Raw genomic sequence first — 23,222 nt, forward strand, 5'->3', positions numbered from 1 at the left:
ATGAAGATTAATGAGAGAACACAGGGAAAGCACCCAACGTGGTCCCAGGCCTAAAGAAGACAACCGATAATATCTGTTCCTTCTTTCCCTCCTACCCACCAACCTCAGGTTTTAATCCATACTGGGGGCAGACACTATGCTTCCAGGTCTTGGTGCCTGAGCTCGCCCTGCTGCGTTTTGTGGTAAAGGATTATGACTGGAAATCCCGAAATGACTTTGTTGGTCAGTACACCCTGCCTTGGACCTGCATGCAACAAGGTGAGCCACTCCTCTGACCCCTGGCCAGGACCCCAACTCTGGCTGCCTTCCTAATGCTGTTCTGCCCCTTTCCAGGTTATCGTCACATATACCTTCTCTCCAAGGATGGTACCAGCCTTCACCCAGCTTCCATCTTTGTGCACATCAGTATCAGAGAAGGGCTGGAAGGGGCTGAAGCCTGAGGTGGGCACTTCCCAGGGAGGGAGAGTGCACTGGCTTCACACAGGGAGTAAACCTGGAAGGATGCTCCAGAGAGCGCCTTTGTGCATTCCTAGTCTCAAAATTACCTCCCCCTTCCAAACAAGCAAATCTAGGACTTGATTTCTCTCCTTCTTTCTCTTCCTTTCCCTTGTTTTCACAAGCCTTTGGTATCTTTCCTTCTGTATTCTATACAGGAATGTCCTCCTTTCTTTTGCTGTAGCCTCAATCCCATACCCAGATCTAGGTCTAATCTCTCTCATCAACCCTGGCTCAAAAGTGGATTTCAACTAGAAACCCAGGGAGGAGCCTGGGGCAGAGAAACCCAAAAAGGCATTATCTCCTCCACCCCTAACTTCCTCAAAGCCAAGAGCCAAGAAAAGGATGAATCAAGGTTCAAGGCTCCCCAGGCAAAACGGGAGACCTGACTGCAGGATTCTACTGAGACCATGAAGAATACATGGCACAATCCTCCAAGTCCCCACTGGACTACTCCTCTCTAGCCCCAACTGTATATAAACAGAGCTTCTCTTTCTGGTTTTACTTGGTTATGGTCTGTCACTGCTGTCCAGAGAAGGTACAAGGGTTGGGGGACATTTGGGTAGACATGTGGGGCAGGGAAAGGTAGAAAAACAAGAGATTACCAGAGGCAACCCTTCCCTCACTACATGTGCCACACAGGAAGGGTATAGAACAGCTTCTAAATGTAAAAGGAGGAGACAAAGGGTTATGTGGACCCAGCCCTCCTCAAGAGTTTCCTGGAATAGTCATGTTTTATGTCAGCTGTCCCAGCATAATTATTAACAGTATCCTCTTTAATTTCCCCAAGTATCCCAGTTTAGATGATCAATTACATAGTCATTGTGAATTCTAGATTGGAGACTCACTCTCCAATCATCTGCCTTTCACACTATCCTGTGCTTTAATGCCTTAGTGGAGCCGCTAAGCCAATCTGAGGACTGATGCTGAATTAAAGCTGTTTTCTGGAGGAGGCTTAGTGGTGGTAACCTTCCCTCAACAGGGACTGAGGGGCTCAGAGGTAGGAAGCAGGGCCAGGGCTAAGACAGGCTTAGAGAGGCAGACCTGGGCCTGTTTCAGGATCAATCACTGAGTGAAAAGGAAGGGGACACAGAGAGGGAGGTCTGAGAGGGGACAGGTCAGATCGAGATGATAGTTAAGAAATGTTAAGACAGGGATTTTGATAAACCTATAAGCTAGTAATCATTTTGTGTTTAACATACTTTATAGAGCATTGCACACAAAGCACATGCAGTCTGATACAACTGTTTTGAGGATGCCAAAAGAAAATAGGGAAAGAAAAAAATGGAAAAAGAAGGAAAGAAAAAAATGGAGTGAGTAAAACCAAGATATTATAGCCAGAGACTTTGGTGGGGTGATGGTAAAGAAACTGGGAACTCAGGTTACAAACACAGTGCTCCTCAACAAGAAACCAATGCTGTGGTTCATGTCTCTTTTATATAGCCATCAACTTCAAAATACTACAGCCAGAGTCCAGGAGGGGTCCAGCCTCCCTGACAACCCCAAGCCAGCCCTTCCTTAGGCCCTGAGCTCCTCAGGCAAACTCTGGTTCCAGTATGCACATCTCAGACGATACCCTCTTCTTGTCTGGAAGGAGGGGTAGGTTCTCAGCCTTCTGGTCCGGTGGGGGGAGCAGCAGGAGCGGGAGGGCTGGGATCCTCTAACTGTACGTCATGCAGGTGCACCGTGGGGGTGGTGGGGTCTTTGCCCACGCCCTGGTTTGGGTCAGCCTGGTCGGGGTGGTGCCTGCGCACATGCTTGACCACCTGGAATTTCTGCTTGGCCTTGTAGCTGCAGAGGCGGCAGAAGAAGGGGTGGCGGTCGGTGTGAGTGAGGGCATGGTGGCGCAGTCCAGCAGCCCAGCGGAAAGCACGGTGGCACACATTGCACACATAGGGTTTGGCCTCACTGTGCTTGCGGAGGTGGGTGCGCAGCAGGAAGCGTGTCTTGAAGGCCTTGCCGCACTGCTCACACATGAAGGTCCGGGCTTCCCGGTGCCGTGTCTCCCGGTGCACGCGCAGGGCATCAGCCCGGTTGGTGCAGTACTCACATTCTGGACACTGGTATGGCTTTAACCCTACAGGACAGGGGAAGGACAAGAGAAGGTTTATTAATGGTAAGGCATCCTTAAATTACCATTGAAGGGGGTGGAAAAAGGTTCAGTGAACCATAAGGATCACTGTAATCCTGGGACATAACACAAGCAGCAGGTTGACTAAGACCCTATCTTTGGAATGTTCCACTCCTCTCTGACACTTCTTTGCCATTCTGCCAACACAGCACAGTTGGTGCTCAATAGATGCTAACCAACAGATGACTAACTGGATCCCTAAGTAGCCACTTGATAGTAATGAATATTGAAATATGGTAGGGTTACCAAATGGGAAATTCCAATCCCCTTTTGGTTGTGGGGCACTCATGGGATTTGGGAATCCATTTAAAAACAACTCTTTGTTCAACTCAAAAAGTAAAAGAAAATGCTAAGAGGAAAAGAGTTAGAAGTAAGAGAAGTAGCACTTATGAAAGCAGAGGGCCTTGAAATGCACCTGATGAATTTCTCCACATATAGGGAACCATACGCAATGATCACAAGTACACCCTCCCCCCCCGAAACTGCAGTTAGTTCATGGATTCTGGAACCAGGAGAACAAAAGGATGTGTTAGAACAGGGGAGTCCTTCACTTCTCTTTATTCATGATAGTTCTGTTGTGTCTGTGTAGGAACCAAGGAGACTTGCCCTCAGTCACTCAGGTATGAGTTGGGGGGTTCTCAGCCAGGGTAGGTGAACTAGTACCAGTACCTGGAAAACTTTTTCAAAGTACACATGGCCAGGCTCTCAGGTTCACCCCACTTATGATTCTGATAGGTCTTCATTAAGGTGGCAAGCCATTCTGAGACATCCTCTTCCAGTCTACTCTTTACTCACAATGTAAAAATTGATGTTGGCACTGAATCTGAGTAAGACCACACACTACCTCAAAGAGGTTAGGTGTGCCAGGGGTGGGAGAACTCCTTGGGCCTGTATAAACCACAGACTCACCTGTGTGCTTGGTCATGTGGTACTTGAGCTGGTTGACCCACTTACACTTGTAGCCACACTCAGGGCACAGGTACTTCCGTTCTTCCTTGTGGATCCGCATGTGGTACTGGAAAAGGGCAGAAGCAAAGAATACACCCTGATAATGTACACTCCTTGTTACTCACTGGATGTGAAAGTAGGGATGAGCAGGCAGAGAAACTGCTGGCAAATAACCCTGTTCCCTACTACCGTCCTATCCATACTTGCACTGCCTGCCAATCTGGTCCCCAGTTTGGTCACTTGGACACCATCTCAACCCATTCAGCCTTCCCTTATATCTGCCCTGACTGAGTTTGAACCTCAGCTCTGCCACTTACTGGATGTGTCCTTGGTGACCTAACCCCTAATCTATAAAATGAGGACTAGTAAATGGAACAGAAGGAAACTGCCTCAACACTATAAAGGGCATATAGGAAAAACTTACAGCCAACATCATATTCAATGGTGAAAGGACTATAAACTTCTCCTCCAAGATTAGGAACAAGACAAGGATGCCCACTGACACTTCTGTTATTTAATATTTTGCTAGAAGTTCAAGTCAGAGCAATTAGGCAAGAAAAAGATATTTTAAAAATCCTGAAAAACCCACCCCAAAGTACTAGAGCTAATAAATGAATTCACCAAAGTGGCAGGGTAAAAGATCAACAAGCAATAACAGTAGTGTCTCTATATACTATTAATGAACTATCAGAAAAGGAAAACAAGAAAAAAAAATCCATTTACAATAACAACAAAAAGAATCAAATCTCAAGGAAGAAACTGAATGAAGGATGTAAAGGACTTGTACAAAGAAAATTACAAAACATTGCTAAAAGAAATTGAAGAAGACCTAAATAAATGGAAGGACATTCCATGTTCATAGATTGGAAGACTAAATATTGTTAAGATGTCAATTCTACCCAAAATGATTTACATTTTCAATGCAATCCCAATCAAAATTCTAACAGCTTTCTTTGCAGAAATGGAAGAGTCAGTTATCAAAATTCATATCTCACTGGATATTCAGAAATAGACCCTCACATCAAAGGCCAATTGATTTTTGACAGGTGTACCAAATCCAGTACACTTAATGTGGAAAAATAGTCTCTTCAACAAATGGTACTGGGAAAATGGAATATCCCTATGCAAAAGAATGAAGATGGACCCCTACCTCACACCATATAAAAAAATGAACTCAACATGGATCGAAGACTTAGGTATCAGAATCAGGACCATAAAACTCCTAGAAGAAAACATAGGGAAGCATCTTTAGGTCCTTGTGTTAGGCAATGGTTTCTTAGACTCTCCACCAAAAAAGCACAAGCAACAAAAGAAAAAATGAGATAAATAGGACTTCATCAAAATTTAAAACTTTTGTGCATCAAAAATTTTAACAACTGACAGAATGGAGAAAATATTTGGAAGCCACATATCTGATAAAGGTTTAATATCCAGAATATATAAAAAATCCTACAACTCAACAACAATAAGACAAACAACCCAATTAAAAAATGGGCAAAAGACTTAAATAGACCTTACTCCCAAGAAGACATACAAATGGAAAAGCACATGAAAAGATGCTCAACATCATTAGCCATTAGGGAAATGCAAATCAAAACCACATAAGATACCATTTCAACCCCACTAGAATGGCCACTATTTAAAAAAATGGAAAAGACCAAGTGTGAAGACGATATGGAGAAATAGGAACACTTGTTCACTGTTGGTGGGTTTGTAAAATGGTGCAGCTACTGTGGAAGACAGTTTGGCGGTTCCTCAGAAAGTTAAGTATAGCATTACCATATGATTTGGTAATCCCAAATCTAGGCATGTACCCCCCAAAATTGAAAGCATGGACTTGAGCAGATATTTGCACACCAATGTCCATGGCAGCATTGGTCATAATTGCCAAAAGATGGAAGCAACTCTAGTGTCCATCAACAGATGAATGGATAAACAAAATATGGTGTGTATACACATAAAATGAAATATTATACAGCTTTAAAAAGTAATGAAATTCTAATACATGAATGAAACTTGAAGACATGTTGAGTGAAATAAGCCAGATACAAAAGGATAAATACTGCATGATCTCACTGATTTTAGATAAGAATAAGCAAATTCATCAAGTCAGAAAGTATAATACAGGTTACCAGGGGTGGGGCAGGGGTAGGGAACAGGGAATTTATGTTTAATTGGTACAACATTTCCGTTTGGGTTTATGGAAAAGATTTGGTAATGGACGATAATGGTAGCACAACATTGTGAATGTAATTAACACCACTGAATGATATATCTGAATTGGTTAAAAAGAGAAATTACAGGTTATATATGTTACTGGAATTAAAAAAAAACAAAACATGGGATTGTACAAAGCAGACAGTGAATCCTAAAGTGAACTATGGACTATAGTTAATAATATAATAATAGTAATATTGTTTTAGCAATTGTAACAAACTTACCCAATTAATGCAAACTGTTAAGCGAGAAAACTGAATGTATGGGGGTGGGGGCACATATGGGAACTCTATTTTCTGCGTGATTCTTCTGTAAACCTACAACTTCTCTAATAGTAATAATAAAAAACAGTATTATCTCATGTTTTTGAAAGGATTAAAATTACGACTGGCATATTATAAGTGCTCAATAAATGTTACCTGCTATCATTATCCAGATTATCCTCAACCTATTACAGCATGTATTGTGGAATTGTATCTTTGCGACAACTCTTATCAGGCAGGTAAGTATTAGCCTCTCTTTTTACAGATGAGGAATCTGAGGCTTGGCAAAGGTAAGGAACTTGCTCAAGGTCATACAGCTAATATTTGGAAGAGTCAAGATTAGACAACCCAGGCAGTTGAACTCGAGCCTACAATCCTTCACTCCCTGCCCCATGGTCCCTGACTTTACCTTGAGGCGAGAGGGGTCAGCACAGGCATAGGGGCAGAGGTGACAGTGGTAGGGCTTTTCCCCGGTGTGGATACGGCTGTGCCACGTGATCTTCTGGCGGTTCTTGGTGCTGTAAGCACAGTCGGTACACTTGTATAGCCGGGTGCCCCCATGCCCCTTCACATGGTGATCTAACACCAGCTGATGGCGACACCCAAAGTCACAAAAGGGGCAGTGCAGAGGGGGCTGGCTAGCATCCCTGTCCCCATCTGAGGCCACTGCTGCGGCTGTCATATCCTCATGTTGCTCCAGGTAGTGCTTCACCAGGCCTACTCGTTCCCGGGCAGCAAAGTCACAGAGCTGGCAGCGGTGGCTGAAATGCTGCTGCCTCCGGTGTGCATCCAGTGCTGGCCGGGTAGGGAAGGCCTCTTGGCAGGCCCCACACTCAAGGCGTGGGTGCTGTTTACGGGTGTGTCCTCGCAGGCTGGCAGGGCTGGGGCATAGCAACCCACAGCGGGAACAGTGCAAGGGGCCCTCGGTGGCTTCTGCCGGAGAGCCAGGGGCTGGAGGTGCGGGCTCGGGGTGCCGGCGCAGAGCATGCTGCTTGAGTGCTGTCTCTGAGCTGAACTGGGCTTCACACTGGGGGCAGGCAAAGGCTGGGGTACCCTGGTGGCAGCTGTTGACATGGCGAGTGATGTCGTGGCGGAGGTAGCCACTGTAGTCACAGAGTGGACAGAAGTGGGTGGGGGTTTTATCATGCACCCTCAGCCGGTGCAAGCGAAGCTTCGAGTTGGTACCAAATGTCTGGGGGCAGGAGCTGCAGGGGATGCGGCCAACACCCGTATGCCGGGACTGGTGTGCCTCTAACCGGTACCTCCTGGTGGTGGAAAAGTCACAGAAAGGGCACTGGTGTGGCTTCACCCCTTCATGTTTGAGCCGCCGGTGCTGCTGCAGGCAACGGCTCTGTTTACAGGTGAAGCCGCAGTCCCCACACTGCAGAGAGGGCCGGGGGCCACGGGCTGTGGCTGCAGTGGGGTGCCGCCTCTTTTGGTGGAGCCGCAGGGCAGCAGGAGCAGGGGCAGTGAACGGGCAGAGGCCACAGTGCAGCTCTCCAGACTCGAGGGGGCAGCCCCGGGCCTGGTGAGTTCGCAGAGCCCGCTCCTGCTGGCAGCTAAAGGGGCATGTGGGGCAGGAGAAGCGAGCCCCCTTCTGCCTTGGAGCCAGAGCTGTGTCCCCACCACCAGGACTGGACTCTCTACCCCTACTGGTCAGGGGAGCAGAGTTCCCATTGCTCAGGGGGGACACAATAGGTTTGGTCTGGGAGGCCCCTCGCTTCCCTCCCCGACCACGCCCCCCACGGCAGCCTTCAGCCACATGAGAGGTAATGGAGGAGAGCCGAGAACAAAGAAATGGGCACAAGTTGCAATGAAACTTGCCCTGCTCAAAGTGGAACTTCTCAGGGGTCTCTATGGGTGAGGAGTTCCCTGCAGGAGGGACTGGGGAGCCAGAGGGTGTGGCAGGAGGCTCCCCTATTTCTTCTGGTTCTCTGGGCAGCACAGGAGCCTCTTTTGGGAGCCCTAATTCTATTTCTAATGGTGCAGATGGGGGCTTTGCACCCTCTGCATCTTCTGAGGCCTGGATGCCCGTGGGCAGAGGATGCAGAGGGATAGGTGAATCTGGTCTCAGCAAGCCCTTGTTCTTTCTGAGCTGAACAGGACACTTCTTCAGCAGGTGGGTGCTGAGGCCACGCTGTTGCTTGAAGCTAGCTCCACACTCAGGGCACAGTAGGGGCTCTCGGTGGCCCTGGCACCCAGTCCTGGAGTGCAGACTCAGGGCCTTTTCCCTGCGGGTGATAAAAGGGCAGTGCGGGCAGCGGAAGGCCTGTCCCTCTCCCTGTATCACTACCATCTGCACTCGCCCCTCCAGCACCAGTGCCTCTGCCTGTTCTTTGTCCTGCCTCCTTAGGGCCTTAAGTAATGACTCTGATTCAGGGAATGGGGACAAGGATGCTGTCTCAGCAGGTGGAGTTGCCTTGAAAGTTTCCATCCAGCTGTTAGGGGGCTCCTCTGAAGATGGGGGATTTCTGGGGTCCTCAGGTTCTGGCTTCTCCAGAATGGGCTCTTCTTCAGCACCCAAGCCAGATGGCTCAATGCCTTCAAAGCTGGGCAGCTCTGTCAAAGTTCCATGTGGTCCTTCGAGTTCCAGAGGCCCCGAGGGATCCAGGGGCCTGAACTCCACAGGGGTTGTTTCCGTAATTTCTTCAAGGGGTGGCTCGGCCATGGGCTCCAGCTCTACTCCCAGGGCCTCTAGGTGTAGTGTGCAGCTGCTCTCATCTACCTCCACTGGGCTTGGACTGCCAACCAGGTCACCCCCCTGAGGAGCCTCACTGCCATCCTGTCTCCTGGCACCATCTTCGTTTGTCTCTGGTGAGGCCTGGTTCAAGCTGGGGTTAACCACAGTCCCCAGGTCATGGCCTGGCTCCTCAGGCTGACCAGACAGCTGATTTGAGGGCTCTGAGTCTGGTGGGGGTGTTGGGCACTGTCTGGTCCCCTCTGGCTCCTGGCTGGCATAGCGGAGCTGCCAGCTCTGGTCCCCAGGCACATAGCCATGGGCCTTGCGCTTGTGGAAGAAGAGGGCAGTGTTGCTGAAGGTACGGTAGTCACAGAGGGCACAGTGGAACTCACGGAGGCGAGTATGTTTGCAGTTCTCGTGGCTCAGCAGGGCCTGCTTATGGCGGCTCTGGTAGCTGCAGTAGCGGCAGGGGTAGAGTGGGGCTGGCGTGCCAGGATGATGCTGCGACGCCATGTGCTTCTGTAGCTCATACTTCCGCTTGCAGGCGAAGGCACACACCTCACACATCAGGGACTTGCCTTGATGCCGCAGCTTGTGGCTGCTCAGCTGATCTGCCCGGTGACAGCGATAGGAGCACTGGTTGCACTGGTATCTGACAAGGAGGCAGAGATGGGAAGCAATCACAATGACAAATCAATTATAATAACTAACCGTCACTGAAAAAGTACTTACTATCAGCTAAGCTGTACATTCAGTATTGTACATGCATCATCTAACTTATTCCTCCTGTCCACTACCCTATGAACTAGTTAACTCCATTTTACAAGGGAGGAAACTAAGACAGATAGAAGTTAGTAAATTGACTAAGGTTACAAAGGAAGTGAGGAACAGAGGCAGGACGTGCACCCTGGCAGCCCTGTGTTCTAATCCCTGCTCTATTTTGCTTCCTAAAGGAAGAATCAGCATGACCCACCACAGACTTCTAAGGAGCTGACACTGCTATAGCCCCATAGGGCAGGTTTCTGTGCCTAATTCCCGTTCTCCCACGGAAGCATGGAAGCCATGGAGAAGTCTTCTATCCAGCTGGACCCAAAGCTCAGAGAGGAACTGGCTAGGATTTGGAAAGGGCCAGGATTGGAGTCATGAGTACAGCATCTGTCCACTCTCCCAGGACTGGATTTCTGAGAACTCAGGTGATACTTTAGTCTCTGGGTCCAACCTCCCTTCCCTGAGCCCAGAGAGCAGGCACCATAACAGAGTGCGCTACAGGCACAGAAGCCAGCTGTGACAATGGAACTGAGATGATGGAGCTGTGTTGGAAAGTTTTCTATAGGGAGAGGAGAGAGCACTGGGGCCAGGGAGTTGGATCCAAGAGTTGGCTAACCTGGCTCGAAGTTCCTGGGACAGGGATGGGGGTGCATGGGTATTTGTACCTGAGGTCTCCTGCATGCTTTCGCATGTGCACGCTGAGGTAGTGCTTCCACTTGGTGACATAACCACACTCAGTGCACATGTAATCCTTGGCATTGGAGTGTGTCAGCATGTGCTTGGACAGGTAGCTCACATCCCGGCATGTGAAATCACACAGCTCACACTTGTGAGGTTTCTCACCTTTGTGGGTGGTGGGGATGAAATGGGAGAGAACACAGGTCAGACACAGATTTTGGGAGCTGACAGATCATTTTCCCCATCAAGCCTGCTGTGATGCTAGCAAGAGAGAAAGCTCCATGTGTTGCCTGAGGTGCCAAAAGCATCATAATATTCAATGCTGCTTCACACCCCTCTCAGGCAGCTACTCCCCCGACTCCTAAACCAATGAATATGGGAAGAAGTAAAGACTGAGCTTTTCAAAACTAGGTTTAAAGTCCACCCTTGATTTGTTATACAGCCTGGTGGCACTAATGGCCAAGTACTCTATCTGGCCCAGTTTCTTCCAGTTTTCTGGAAGAGAAAGAGAAAAAAAATTGGCAATAGGACACAGTGGTTAAGAACTCTGACTCTGGAAACTGGCAGAGAATAAAAATATTAGTAGCCAGCGTTTATTCATGTTCACTATGTGCCAGGCACTTCATAAAAATGTCTCTCATTGAATCCAACAACATCCCTATGAGGCAGGTACTATTATTACCCCCCTTTTACAGATAAGGATATTAAAGCACAGAAAGTCACAAAACTATGAAATGGTGGTTCAAATTCTAGTTTACTACTATGCAGCTTTGGGCAGGTATTTAACTCCTCTAAATCTCAGTTTCCTTGTTTCCAAAAAGGGGGCAAGAAAAATAGTGATCTCACATGGTTGTTGTAAAGATTAAACGAAATGTCCCAAGGTCTTCAAGGGTGCCCAGAGAGAACTCAAGGACAAACTGTGTGTATAGTTGGTTAAGGCCTGGCACTAAAAGCTGGGGGGTGCCCCTCAGGCCCCCTCCCTGGCATCCCTGCCCACCCAGAGAGCCTCCCTCCCTAGGGGGAAAGGCAAGCAGCATGGTGTTCTGGCTCTGATTCTCATACTAGCCGTGTGATCTTGGAACTTAACTTCTTGGGGTTGGTTTTCTCATCTTCACCTGCCTTCCTTACAAGGTTGTTTGGGTTAAATGGATAATGCATCTGAAAGACCTCTGAAAATTGTAAAGTACTATACAGATGTAAGGTTTTAAGAATAACCTCAGAAACAAGATTTTGTACTAAAGCAGGTGTAGAAACAAACTGTTTAAATGGAACAACAATGGCTTCACCCCAAGCTGCCTAAAATTGCCTTCTCACCTTTGATGAGATTCTCTGATGCTCTGCCCATCTGCTGATGCTTACAAAGAGATCACAAATAGGATGATTCTGGGGCAGGAAGCCTGATTTGGTTGTCCTCCAAAGCATCAGTAATGCTGGTAACCAGTTAGTCCTGAGTTGAAACATTTGCAACTTCCAGGTCACTGGAGGTGACCTGTTTCAATGTCACAGATGCTTAGGCTTGTATGGATGGCTCAGTCCCCTCACCCTGTCTCTCACAGCACATCCCAAAACTAAAATGGCAAAGGCAGGTATCTGTCCTGGTCAGCCTGAGTAGGCGTAGGCAGAACTGAACAGGGGCTTAAGGGTTAGGCCAACAGCATAGCAGACAGAATCAGACTACCTGGATTCAAATCCTAATTGACCACTTTACTAGCTGACGGGCACTCAAGTCTATCTGAAAAATGAGACTTATCTGATCCTAGATTTATCACCTAGGGATACTAGATTGAATGAGAAAATGTATGCAAAGCCCTTCATGTGGTGTCTGATACACACTAAAAGCTCGTGTTAATCATCATCATCCTTATTATTATTACTATTATTGCATTACTGTAAGGACGGAAGACAGTTCACCTGTATGAAGCAGCATGTGTCGGATAAGCACCCTTTTGTGGGCAGTGGCAAAGTTGCACTCGGGGCACTGGTGGATCTTCTCATGAGCATGCATCTTGCCTACATGGTCCTGGTAGGCCACAGGGTTGAAGGTGGCGAAGGGACAGAAGGTACAGCGCAGTTCTTCACTGCCAGGGTGGCCCTGCTTCTTATGTTTGCGGAACAGGTGCTTGTTGGAGCAGGCGAAGTCACAGTGAGGGCAGTGGAAGGCATAGTGGCTCTTGTGGTGGGCCTCCATGGCCTCGGCTGTGGCGAAGAGCAGGGGGCATGAGTGATGGCGGCACTCCACAGCCCGCACCCCATGGGCCTCCTTCAGGTGCTTTAAGAAGGCTTTGCGGTCAGGCGCTGCATAGCTGCAGCCCTCCTGAAAGCAGTGAAGAGGCAACGGCTCTGTGGCAGCTGCAGCTGTGTGGCTCTTGAGGTGCTCCTTGAGAGCCTGACTGAGGCGGAATTCCTCACGGCAGACAGGACAGGTGTAGGTGTCTGAGTAGAAGTTGGAAATAGCCTCGTGCATGCTGGCCATGTGGCGGTTGAGTGCATTCCTCTCCACTGCACTGTAGTGGCAGAGCGGGCAGCGGTGGGCCTTCTCGCCCAGCTCCCGCAGTAGATGGGTCTTGAGCTTGCTCTTACTGGTGAAGAACTTCTGGCAGTTGGGGCATTGGAGGCTGGGGTCTGGGAAGTGCAGATGTAGGTGCTCCACCAGATGTGTCCGCTTCTTAAAGCAGCGCTTGCACTCTGGACACATGTGAGTCTTGAAGAAGGACTCGGCACTGGAAGCTGCATCCCCTGGGAGTGGAGGAAAGTGTATAGGGATCAAGGAAATAATCAGGGGAATGCACAGAGCATTGAGAACAAGATTCTTGGATGGATCAGGGGCTGGCCAGATAATGGGAGAACCACAATTTGCCCATATACAAATGCTGTGCTCTCAAAGAAGTGACACAAGGAACTCAAGTATTCGGAGAGACAAAATCACAGAAGACTTCTCAGACTTTGCCATGGCCTGTTTGCTCTACTCCACCCTGCCACCCGAGCCTTTATTTAGAGCTGCTCAAAATAACAATCTGGATGGGGCATTCCTGTTCTTTCTGCCCTTGTTCTATGATACCAACCAGCAGGGCTGGTTGGAAGGAAAAGCACACCATAGGAAGTGAGCCACAGGGACAAGAAAGTAAAGGATTCTCACTTCCAAATACTGGCTTACTGGATTCTAAATAGAGAACTGGTAATAAATACAATCAGATCCTTCCTTTTCACCTGGAACTAAATGTGCTCCCTGTAGGATGGGTTTCAAATGTTGTTCTAGTGGAATGGAAAACTGGGAAGCAATGATTCAGAAAAAAATCTCAGTGGGCTCAATGCCAGACAACACAAGCTGCTGCTTGATCATCAATAACTTCTGGCATCTTCATATAATGGACATTACATTCCCACCCTCTAACCCCAGCTAAAGAGCTTTCTGCCTAAGGAAACCAGCCCAGGAGAGCAAACTGTGTTTACCCCTACTCCATGTTATTAGTCTTTACCCATTTAACATTTTACCACTTGATATGTCAAGGTAGAATAGAAAGAACTGAAGGGCTTGAACCAAAGCTCAGACGACACAAACCCTAGATCTTCAATGCCAGGTTTTTCACAGTCCATTCCTCCCTACCACTCAAGAACCTCAAGTCTAATGATGTTATTACCTTCCAACTCCTGAATCTCCTGGCTTTTTTCCAGGGCTTTCTGGGTGTCCTTCTGGGTGCCACTCTCCTCCTCTTCCACTACTTCCTCCTCTTCAGCTGATTCCTGCCCAGGCAAGGGTGCATCTGCCCCATCTGATGGCTCTCCCTCTCCTGGGGGCAGTTTGGGTGCTGGAGATACATAAAACCTGATGAAGTCTACAGGAGCCAGTGACAGCACTGAATGCGTGTACTTTTCCATTTACTGGCTGGAAGACCCACCGTCCTCCCCATTTAGCATGAGGGAATCCTGGGTTAAAGGTAAATGAATTTATTGTCTCGAGGCAGGGATAGAAAGACTAGGAGCTCAGCTGTCAGCACTGCTCCAGTCTATACTAAATCAAATAACACCGACCTCAGAGAGCTTGAAGATAAGAACTTCGAGGTCACTGGGGGACTCAGAGGTAGAGAATGGGTAGAAAGTACTTCCCTGGTTCAGGACCCCAGCACTAATAATGGCTGACCCTGTGAACATACCCCATTCTTGATCCCCAAATTGTTCTACTGAGAAACCCAACTCAACAATTCAGGGTTACTCCTTGCCCTTTCAAATCCAACCCTTCTACCCCCAAGAGAGGCAGCTGCCTCTGCAGGACAAAGACATAAGGATTCTTTCCCAGGAAACAGAGGTCTTCTTTTTCAGACCAGAGCATAACTAAATCTTAGCAAGCCCCTCCTAGTCCATTTTCTCTATTCCCTCCTGCTCCTCTATCACTCCATGTTTTTTTTTTTTTAAAGACCAAGAAGGGCATTTTTGCTTTTGCACCCAGAAAGCTTTGAAATGGATCACAAGAGAATGTTGGCTAAGCAAATTCAAGGCCACAATGCAGCCAAAGCCAAATTTCACTCATTTCCAGGGACAAAGATACCCTCTTATTCATATATTCTGAATGGTCCAAGGTTTCTAGGTGACTTTCCATGATTTCCTGTCCTTCTGAGCCACTACTCTGCATTCCCTTATACTCATGCACATTCATGGCATGAAAACTACCACCTCTCCTAAAAGACCAGTACTGGCTGCATTCAAGGCAGGGACTACTGGACCTGTTGCCTCATACCTGGCAGCAGCTCCTGGGATGGAAGGCTCTGAATGGCAGAAGGTTCTCCCTGTGTCCCAGTTCCATGGCTCCGCTGATGCTGCCTGAAGAGTTTGACGTTGGAGCCCACGAAGCTGCAGTGGCTGCAGTGGAAAGGGTAATGGGTCTGCCGGTGCAGCTCCATGTCCTGCTGGCTCCCAAAGAGCAAGGGGCAGCCCCGGAAAGAACAGGGTACAGGAACCGCTCTGTGTGTCTGCCTCAGGTGGTGCTGTAGACCCTTGCGATCTTCAGTGGAGAACACACAGCCAGACTCTGGGCAGGAGAAGATGTCTGGAGTGCCTCGGTGAATCTTGAAGTGGCTCTTCAGGGCCTGAGGTTGGGCAAACTCCTGTCTACACACGGGGCATGGCAGAGGGCTATTTGGTGAGCTCTGGCCTTGCAGAGGGCCAGGGAGGGTGAGGTTGCTAGGGGGCAGCTCTGAAGAGCCCAAGGGGCTAGAAAGGCCCTGCACAGGCTGTATAAGGGTCTCAGTGCACTGGTGCAGGGCAAGCAGAGTGGGCTCTGCGAAGCTCTGCTCACAGCGCTCACAGAAGTACACCTCCACCACCTTTACCAGGACACCTGCAGGCAGAGGACCAACAGAGAAAGGTACAGAATCAGATGGAATGAGACTCATGGGAGTCTGTTCCTAGTAGAAAATGTAGATATTTTAATATTCATGGAGTGGAGATAGATTTTAAATCTGGCTCTGCCATTTGGACTGCCCAAGACAGTCTACCTTGCGCATGCATTTATATTCCCAGTATCTCCCATAATACTTGGCACAAAATAAGAGCTTAATAAATATTTTGCCCAAATAAAAACTAGAAATTTCCAAAAGAAGAAAATTATCCAATAAAGCCAAAAGACATATGACAAACTGGTGATAAAATCTGCAACATAAATGACTAAGTATTGCTTTCAACTTCTATAAAGAACTTTACAAACCAATTAAAAAAATGGACACTCTACAGAATAATTGGCAAAGGCCATCAAAAGACAATTCAAAGAATACAAACAACTAGTAAACAAAAGAAGATATTCAGGCCCACTAATTAGCAAAGAAATGCAAATCAAAAACCTCTCTACTGGTTCAGTAGATTGGTTGTAACTAGTGTTGGCAATATGAGGAAACCAGGAAAAGCATATACTACTAGTGAGGGTGTAACCTGATAACAATTTTCTGGAGGGCAATTTGTTCTAAAATTTAAAATATGTAATTCAACTTCTAGGAATTTACTCTGTAGGGACACTTTCACAAGTGCCCAAGCGTGTGTAGAAGGATGTGTATCACAGAGTGGTTCATAACAGCAGAAAACTGGAAACAAACTAATGTTCCAAAACAGGAATTGGTGAATAAATTAAGGTAGGTACATACAATGGAAGGCTAGGCACGCAGTTGAGTTGAAATGAAATGAAATGTTTTTCATTTCACAATGAAATCTTCACAGTAAATCAGATTAAAAATAGTTACAATACAGTACATATAATAGAATTTATATAGAAAGATGTCTGTGATTATATGCGCAGAAGAAAATCTGGAAGAGTATATGCACTAAATTGTTTACAACGGTTACCCATGAGTAGTGGGATTATAGATGATTTTTGTCTTCTCTCTACCCTTTTCTGTAATGACTTTTAAAAAAGTGATGAACATGCATTGCTTTTATTCTCTAAACACAAATAACTATAATTACACTTTAAAAAATAAAGGCAAAAAAGAAAGGTGAGAGCAGATGAGAAGAGGACCTAAATATATAGCAGGAATCACTAAGGAACTGTCCATCATGCTGGCAAATACACTCTTTCAGCAAGTAGTGCTGTGCTTAGAACTACAATTAAGGCAGTGTGCCAGGCAACAAATTTTGGAGAAGTGGACCATGCTTCTCCCATGCTTCTCAATGAGGCCCCAACCAGGTCTGTGTCTGGTTCTGGGCTCTTCAGTTTAGACAGAACATCAAAATCAGAAAGAAGATTATTTAGGACTTATAGAAAGAGCAGAAGAACTGAAGAAGTATGGCACCAGTGAGAATGACAGAAAGACCTAACATTAACTGAGCATTCACTACACACAAGATACTACAATGTCAAGTTAGAGAAGAGAAATTCTGGAATGAGTCAAGTTAGAGAGCAGACAGCTCAGGCAGAGTGAGATGACTGGATTTTTCAGACATAGGAATCCATAAAATGGAGATCATCCCTTTTGAGGGGAGCCAAATCATCTCCATAATAATTACTGCCATTTCTTGAGCAATGAGCAGGACCATGAGAAAAGCTCATAAAACACTCTCATTTGTTCCTCCCAACAGCCTTATGAGAAGAGGCACCTGGGATTCTAACAGGTTAAGGCCACCATGCTTGTTATTGGTGGAGCAAAGACTCAAGCCCAGGTTTGTTTGACAATAAAACCTGAGCTCTACATTTATTTTACAGATCATTGTTCTCTTTATCATTATTTTTGTGTTAAAAAAATACATACTCATTGCAACAAATTCAGAAGATACCAAAGCATACCCCAGTTTGGTATGTATCCTTCCAGGCCTTTTCCTATGCAAACACATGCTCCATCCATATATCTGCACAGTTTTAGTTTTAAAAAATATTTAAAAAGGTTGGGGGGAGGGGCAGCAAGGTTGAACACTGCTGTCTGCTTTTTATTTTTTTTCCACTTGCTATATGTCAAAGATATTTTTATATATGAGTATATTTAAATCTACCTCATATATTTTTGCCCAGTTCATGGTATTTCAGAGCATCGATAAACCATAATGCAATTCTGCCCTTATGGATAAACGTTTGGATTGTTTCCAACCATTACAAATAAAGCTGCCCTATGCACCCTTATCCCTGTATCCTTGTGCATGTATTTCCTTCTATAAGACAGATTCCTAGAAGAGGAATTACTGAGTCAAAGAGTATGCATATTTTAAAATTTGGTAAGTAGTTAAACTGACCTCCAAAATATTATTCTAATTCATACTCTCCATAAGCACTATAATATAGTATCTCTTTCCCTACATCCTCACCAACACTAGTTATTAGTTTGTGTGTTAGTGAGATTATGTATCCTTCCATTTGATTATTGATTATTTTTATTTCTTCTTTAGTGAATTTCTCATATTTTTACTGTTTTTCTTATTGTGGAGTTATTTGAATGTAAAGATTAATTATTCTTGTATACTGCAAATATTTTTCCCAGGCCCTTTCTTTTGTGATTTCTTTTACCACATGGAAGTTTAGAAATATTACATGATCAAATTAGCTAATCTTTCTCAATATTTTTTGTCTCCAAACTACGCTGCCAAGGGAAGTGGTGACAACTGTAGCTGAAGGATGGCAGTTAAAAGAACAGAAGTTTCCAAAAAATAGGAGCTTGAAGACCTGGGAAGAATAAAGAGACTCTTTCTCCTAGGATAAATATAAATGCTCAACTCCCACTCTTAACAACATGTCTTACATGATTTAACTATGTTATGCAAAAGAAACTGGGGCAGGGAAATACCAGATTACCTGTGGAAAGCTAAACATGGTAGAGAGGCTTGGCCTTTTGCCTAATCCCTGGTGGCAGTTCCTGGGTGGGAGAGTCAATAAGGGGAAAAGAATCCTCGAGGACTATAAAAGCAAGGACAAGCCTGAACTGAGCAGAGGTATCAGAATGCTCTTCCCTTTTGGTTTACTGCCTAGCAGACACAAAGCCCCATCCTGAGCTCTCGCAGGAAATAGACTGCCAAGAGCTCAGTTCAAGGTTGTGCACCACTTCACCAGCATTCAATCAACAATCAACAACTGCAAACCAAATTATAACATCTTGAAGTAGCCACCATGTATTCTCATCATATTTATAGAGAAAGATCCAAAACAGCACAGAGAGAAACTCAGGGCTGCTTGTCCCACTGGCTTGCTAGCAATTGTGTTTGTACCTGGGGTCTCTCCAGGAGTACTTGGAGACAGGTTTCCAGCGACTGCTTCCACAATGATCTCCATGTTTCCCGTGCCCTCTTCCGTTGCTGTGGCCTCTACCAGCAGGCAGCCTGGGTCAGCAGGCAGAGGTGTGAGGTTCCCAGAGGGGCAGGGGCTCTGCATGGGTCCCAGGACTCCACGGTTAGGGAGAGGTGGGGGGATCAGCAACAGTTCAGGGCACAGTCCTTCCATCTCCCTCGTGCTTTTGGCTGGCTGGGAGTCCAATAAGGAGTCTGTCATCACCACCGATTTGGGCGCTGTGGCCTCTTAAGTGCTGAGGAGCTAATCGGAAGAAAAACAAAACAAAATAGAGTTAGAACTCTCATTTTCTTCCCACTTGTGGGTGCCCAGCCCTGTGTGTCCACTTAGGCATTTCCCTGCATGCAGCATGCTGCACCTTATTAACCTAAAGGGATTTCCTTTTGATGATTACGTTTAGAAAAAAAAAGTATAAAAATGTTTATAAATAGAGCCAATATTAGGAGAGAACCAACAAATTCCAGCCAACATATTAAAGATTGCAGGTTTTATTTCTTGTTCTGCTACCACTTAGCTAAGTGACTGTCAGCAAATCATTAAGCAATTTGGTTTTCATTTTCTTATCTGGGCAGAGCCAAAGGATCTCAGAGGTACCTTTTCCTCTTAACATTTTATGATTTCACCATTCCTTAGCATGGCTCTAAGACCCTTCATGATCTGGTCCCTACTGACCTCTCCAGACTCATCTTCTGTCTCTCCCTTCACCAGATCTCTGAACCAGCCATACCAAAAAAATCTGCCATTCTCTAGTCTCACTACATTCTCTTGCTTCCACACTCTTGCCCATGCTTTCCTCTTGGCCTGATGTACGTTTTCCCCTTCTCCATCTCTCGTCTGCCTAACCAACTCCAAACTATCCTTTAAGAATCAGGACAAATATCACTTCCCTATAAAGGTTTCCTGACACTCTTAACCTAAATTTGTCTTCTGCAGACCTAGTGGCACTTTGTGCACAGCCCTATCAGACCATGACACACATAGCTGTGTACCCAATGGTCTCCCTCCTAGACTCTGAGTGGAGCTTATTGACATTATCACTTCACTGGACTCAAACCACCAAAAATCTATGCAATTCAGACAACAGAAGGATTCCAGTGAAGAACTGTATACCCTGAGACAGGTAAGAGCAAAGCTAGGTATCTTGGCAACCAGGTGGTTCCTCACATATAGACTAAGACATCTGGAGAAATTTCAAGCTCATTGACTAGACTATGGCCTCAAATTAACACTGGAACACATCTGAGAAATGAATGATGGTTAAACTGTATATCCTGTTATACACGGGTAAAATGAGGTTAAGCTGAGTAATTAGTAACTAATAAGAATAATAACAGTAATCACTTCACAGAATCAAGCCATAGAAGGTCCATAAAGATCTAAGGCTAGGAAGAAATCAGGTTGCTGTTGAGAAGCAACATGCATAAAGAAACCTACATGCAGTATTAGGAAGGAACAAGGTCCTGAAACATATGGCAACATGGATGAACCTTGAAGATATAATGCTGAGTGAAATAAGTAAGACACAAAAGGAGAGAGACTGTATGTTACCACTTCTATGAACTCCCTGAACAATGTACAATCAATGTCTTATAATGTAGAATATTGGGGACCTAGTGATAGACAGAAGCTAGTGAGGGGGAATGATAATGTTATATGTAAATAGTGGTGAATTCAAAGATAGGGGAATGGATAAGGGTGATGATTGATTGTCAGTGGGATTATAAGTATCAGAGCTGTATTGAGGGTGAACAGGATTGAAAGGAATTGTTTAAAGGCACGCATCCCACAGATCACTACAAATATAGATAGGTGCTTCCATGATATACTTCTAAGATATGACACTAGTACAGAGAGTTGACAACAGAAAGGTATATGGGAAAAATCTACCTATTGTGTACTAGGGACCATAATTAATAGGAATACCATACTAGTACCATACAAATACTAGGGACAAATAATTAAGGGCTGAAAAGAGCTACAAGGTGTTTTGGATCTTGAGAATTGTTTAAAATGGAGAGTGATGAAGACTGTACAGCTAAGTGACGATAATGTGAGATATTGATGGATTATCATGGACATAACACATGCCATGTGAACTTAGGAACCACCTGCTTTATAAGTCAAGCCCTCGATATTGAGGCTTGCTTAGGTGAAACTTATGGTTGCAAAGGGGAGGCTAAGCCCACTTATATTTATGCCTAACAGTCACCTCCAGAGAAACTCTTTTGGTTGCTCAAATGTGCACTTTCTCTTTTTAACCCTAACTCTGCAAATAAATTCATCACCCTTCCCCCCGACATGGGACAGGACTCCCCAAATGAATGAGTCTCCCTGACAACGTGGGACATGGATTCCGGGAATGAGCCTGATCCTGGTATTGAGGGGTTGAAAATCCCTTTCTGACCAAAAGGGGGAAAAGAAAGGCAACAAAATAAGGTTTCTGTGGCTAAGAGAATTCAAATAAGAGTTCAGGAGGCTCTCCTGGAGGTTACTTCAATGCAAGCTTCAGCTAGTTATGTCAAATGGCCACAGCATGATAAGCCCAAGTCAACAGTAGTCCCGAAAACCCTAAAAAAATACCCAGATCTATTTGAGACTAAATAGAAGTTTTATTCACTAAGTTTATTCTTCAGATACTTAAACCCTCCAGAGAACTCCCATGCCAGCTAAGTCCCAAAACCCAGAGCAATAGCCTCTTTAAGAACATCAACCAGATGTGTCCCCTTTCCCCAAATGTCGACACCCCTTTTCAACATGAACAAGTTAGGGTGGTCACTGCCTAGACACCCCTGAAGATGGGAAAGTGATTAAACTAGAGGAAGGGGTAGCAAGAGATAAGATGGAATTTAACAAAGGATTATAAGTACTGAATCTCTACATAATTTTCTTCTTAGTTGCTAGGGTATTAGAATAGCTAAAAGGAAAGAAGGGAAATGGGGAACTGTAATCCACTGCATCCTTTGAAATTTGTTTATAGCTACTTGTTAAATTGTAATTTGAAAATTATCAACTTTTTGTATATTTGTTATATTTCACAATAAGGAAATAACTGAAAGCACAGTACTGTAACTCATAACATTTTTGGAGATTGCCCATATAAAACTACTTGTTAAATCATACTTTGAAAGATATTACTTTTTTGCATATGTTATATATCACAATAAGGAAATAACAAACTGGAACTGTAACCCATAACATTCTTTGAAATATGCTAACTGCTTGTTAAATTGCACTTGTTAAAGTCATCACTTCTATGTATATGTTATATTCTATAATAAAAAAATGTGAAATATTAAAAAAAAGATCTGATATGACCTGTTCTCCAGAACCTTGCCACTCAAAATTTGGGAGTTCAGAAGGTGACCAGGAAGTGACTTTTATAGTCAGAGGATTCTCTGGAAACCGCAGCCACTACTTACTGAATATAATCTCTGCTCTGGAGAAGCTTCCAGCTCGGCCCTACATGGCCTCAGCGGGAAGCCAAGGAGGACGCGGTACAGTTTACAGCGAGAACCTTTATCCACTGAAGGCAGCGTAAGGTGGGTAGGAGAAAAGAGATGAGCTTATTTTGGGGGCAGGGGCATTGCGGAAAAGAAAGGTCAAATTAATCAGACGAGAAAGCCTGGGGGCCAAAGCACCGGTGCTCCCACTTGCCTTCGGGCTCTGACTCACCGCGTGGCGTTGGACAGTTACAGTAGCTTCTCTGGGCCTCAGTTTTCCCATCTGTAAAGTGGAGGTCATGACAGGGTCCACATAGTCGGGCGGGAGAGGAGATCACAGCAGCCAGTAAATGGGAAAGGCGTTCTGTAATCTGCAAGGCTTGGGAAGGAGCATCGTCAGGATTATGGTTCTGAGGAGGCAGCCCGGGCAATCCAAAGCAATGACGCGGCAGAGGCGCGGGGCTGGTGTCATGCGGCGAGGCCTCGCTCGTCGGCGTGCTCTGTTCAACACTTCCTTCCAGACTTCCACCGGCCAGGCCCACCTTCGTCTTCGGGTTGAGAAACTTTCGCCTCCTGCTGGCTCCACCCGCACCCTCCTCCAATTCCCGCCCCGCAGTCACTCACTCACCTCCCGGCCCAGAGCCGGCCGGAGCCGCATCTTCATGGTCAACCAGCGGCTGGAGCGATCTCCCGGGACGCCCTTTGTGCGACCGCCTCCGCCCCAGCAGCCTCTAGCACATCTGGCGTATTGAGGCCGCTCTCTCTTCTTCTTGTCAGGTGACGGGGTAGTCTATGGTTTTCTCTATAGTTTCCGCCTCCTTCCTCCCCCCACGGCGTGAAAGCCCGAGGAGTA

The 23,222-nt window shown here is 45.8% G+C and overlaps 2 protein-coding genes across 8 annotated transcripts in view; one reads left to right on the forward strand and one right to left on the reverse strand.

Moving 5' to 3' along the window:
* PLCD4 (phospholipase C delta 4) overlaps positions 1-2,782 on the forward strand; it is a 20,660-nt gene extending 17,878 nt beyond the window's left edge. Inside the window, exons 16-18 of one of the 3 annotated variants that reach the window (XM_037848998.1) lie at positions 109-258; positions 334-441; positions 1,705-2,782. In XM_037848998.1, coding sequence (XP_037704926.1) covers positions 109-258; positions 334-440 — 257 coding nt within the window. In that variant the 3' untranslated portion in view covers position 441; positions 1,705-2,782. Of the gene's footprint in view, positions 1-108; positions 259-333 lie in introns of all 3 variants that reach the window. The other 2 variants (XM_037848997.1, XM_037848999.1) reach the window with 2 other exon arrangements.
* On the reverse strand, positions 1,914-23,222 carry ZNF142 (zinc finger protein 142). 5 transcript variants are annotated; one of them, XM_037848992.1, is made up of 10 exons: positions 22,998-23,222; positions 22,602-22,748; positions 18,851-19,172; positions 14,913-15,512; positions 13,819-13,986; positions 12,092-12,916; positions 10,168-10,345; positions 6,464-9,386; positions 3,536-3,641; positions 1,914-2,572 (listed from the first exon to the last, which is right to left on the reverse strand). In XM_037848992.1, the coding sequence occupies exons 3-10, from the start codon at positions 19,128-19,130 to the stop codon at positions 2,103-2,105; spliced, it is 5,550 nt and encodes a 1,849-aa protein (XP_037704920.1). In that variant the 5' UTR covers positions 19,131-19,172; positions 22,602-22,748; positions 22,998-23,222; the 3' UTR covers positions 1,914-2,102. The 5 variants fall into 5 exon arrangements, with proteins under 5 accessions (XP_037704920.1, XP_037704921.1, XP_037704919.1 ...); XM_037848993.1 differs by lacking the exon at positions 22,602-22,748; XM_037848991.1 differs by having other exon boundaries at positions 22,602-23,222.

This window comes from Choloepus didactylus, chromosome 9, assembly GCF_015220235.1.
Source record: "Choloepus didactylus isolate mChoDid1 chromosome 9, mChoDid1.pri, whole genome shotgun sequence".
NCBI classification, from domain to species: domain Eukaryota; kingdom Metazoa; phylum Chordata; class Mammalia; order Pilosa; family Megalonychidae; genus Choloepus; species Choloepus didactylus.

Bases quoted from the DNA above. Each gene is read 5' to 3' on its own strand.
- ZNF142 (XM_037848993.1), bottom strand. From the start codon at position 19,130: ATGACAGACTCCTTATTGGACTCCCAGCCAGCCAAAAGCACGAGGGAG. The intron at 10,346-12,091 runs GTGAACTGTCTT...CCACCCACAAAG, and splicing joins ACACATGCTGCTTCATACAG to GTGAGAAACCTCACAAGTGT. The intron at 3,642-6,463 runs GTAAAGTCAGGG...GCCCTTTTCCAG, and splicing joins CTGACCCCTCTCGCCTCAAG to TACCACATGCGGATCCACAA.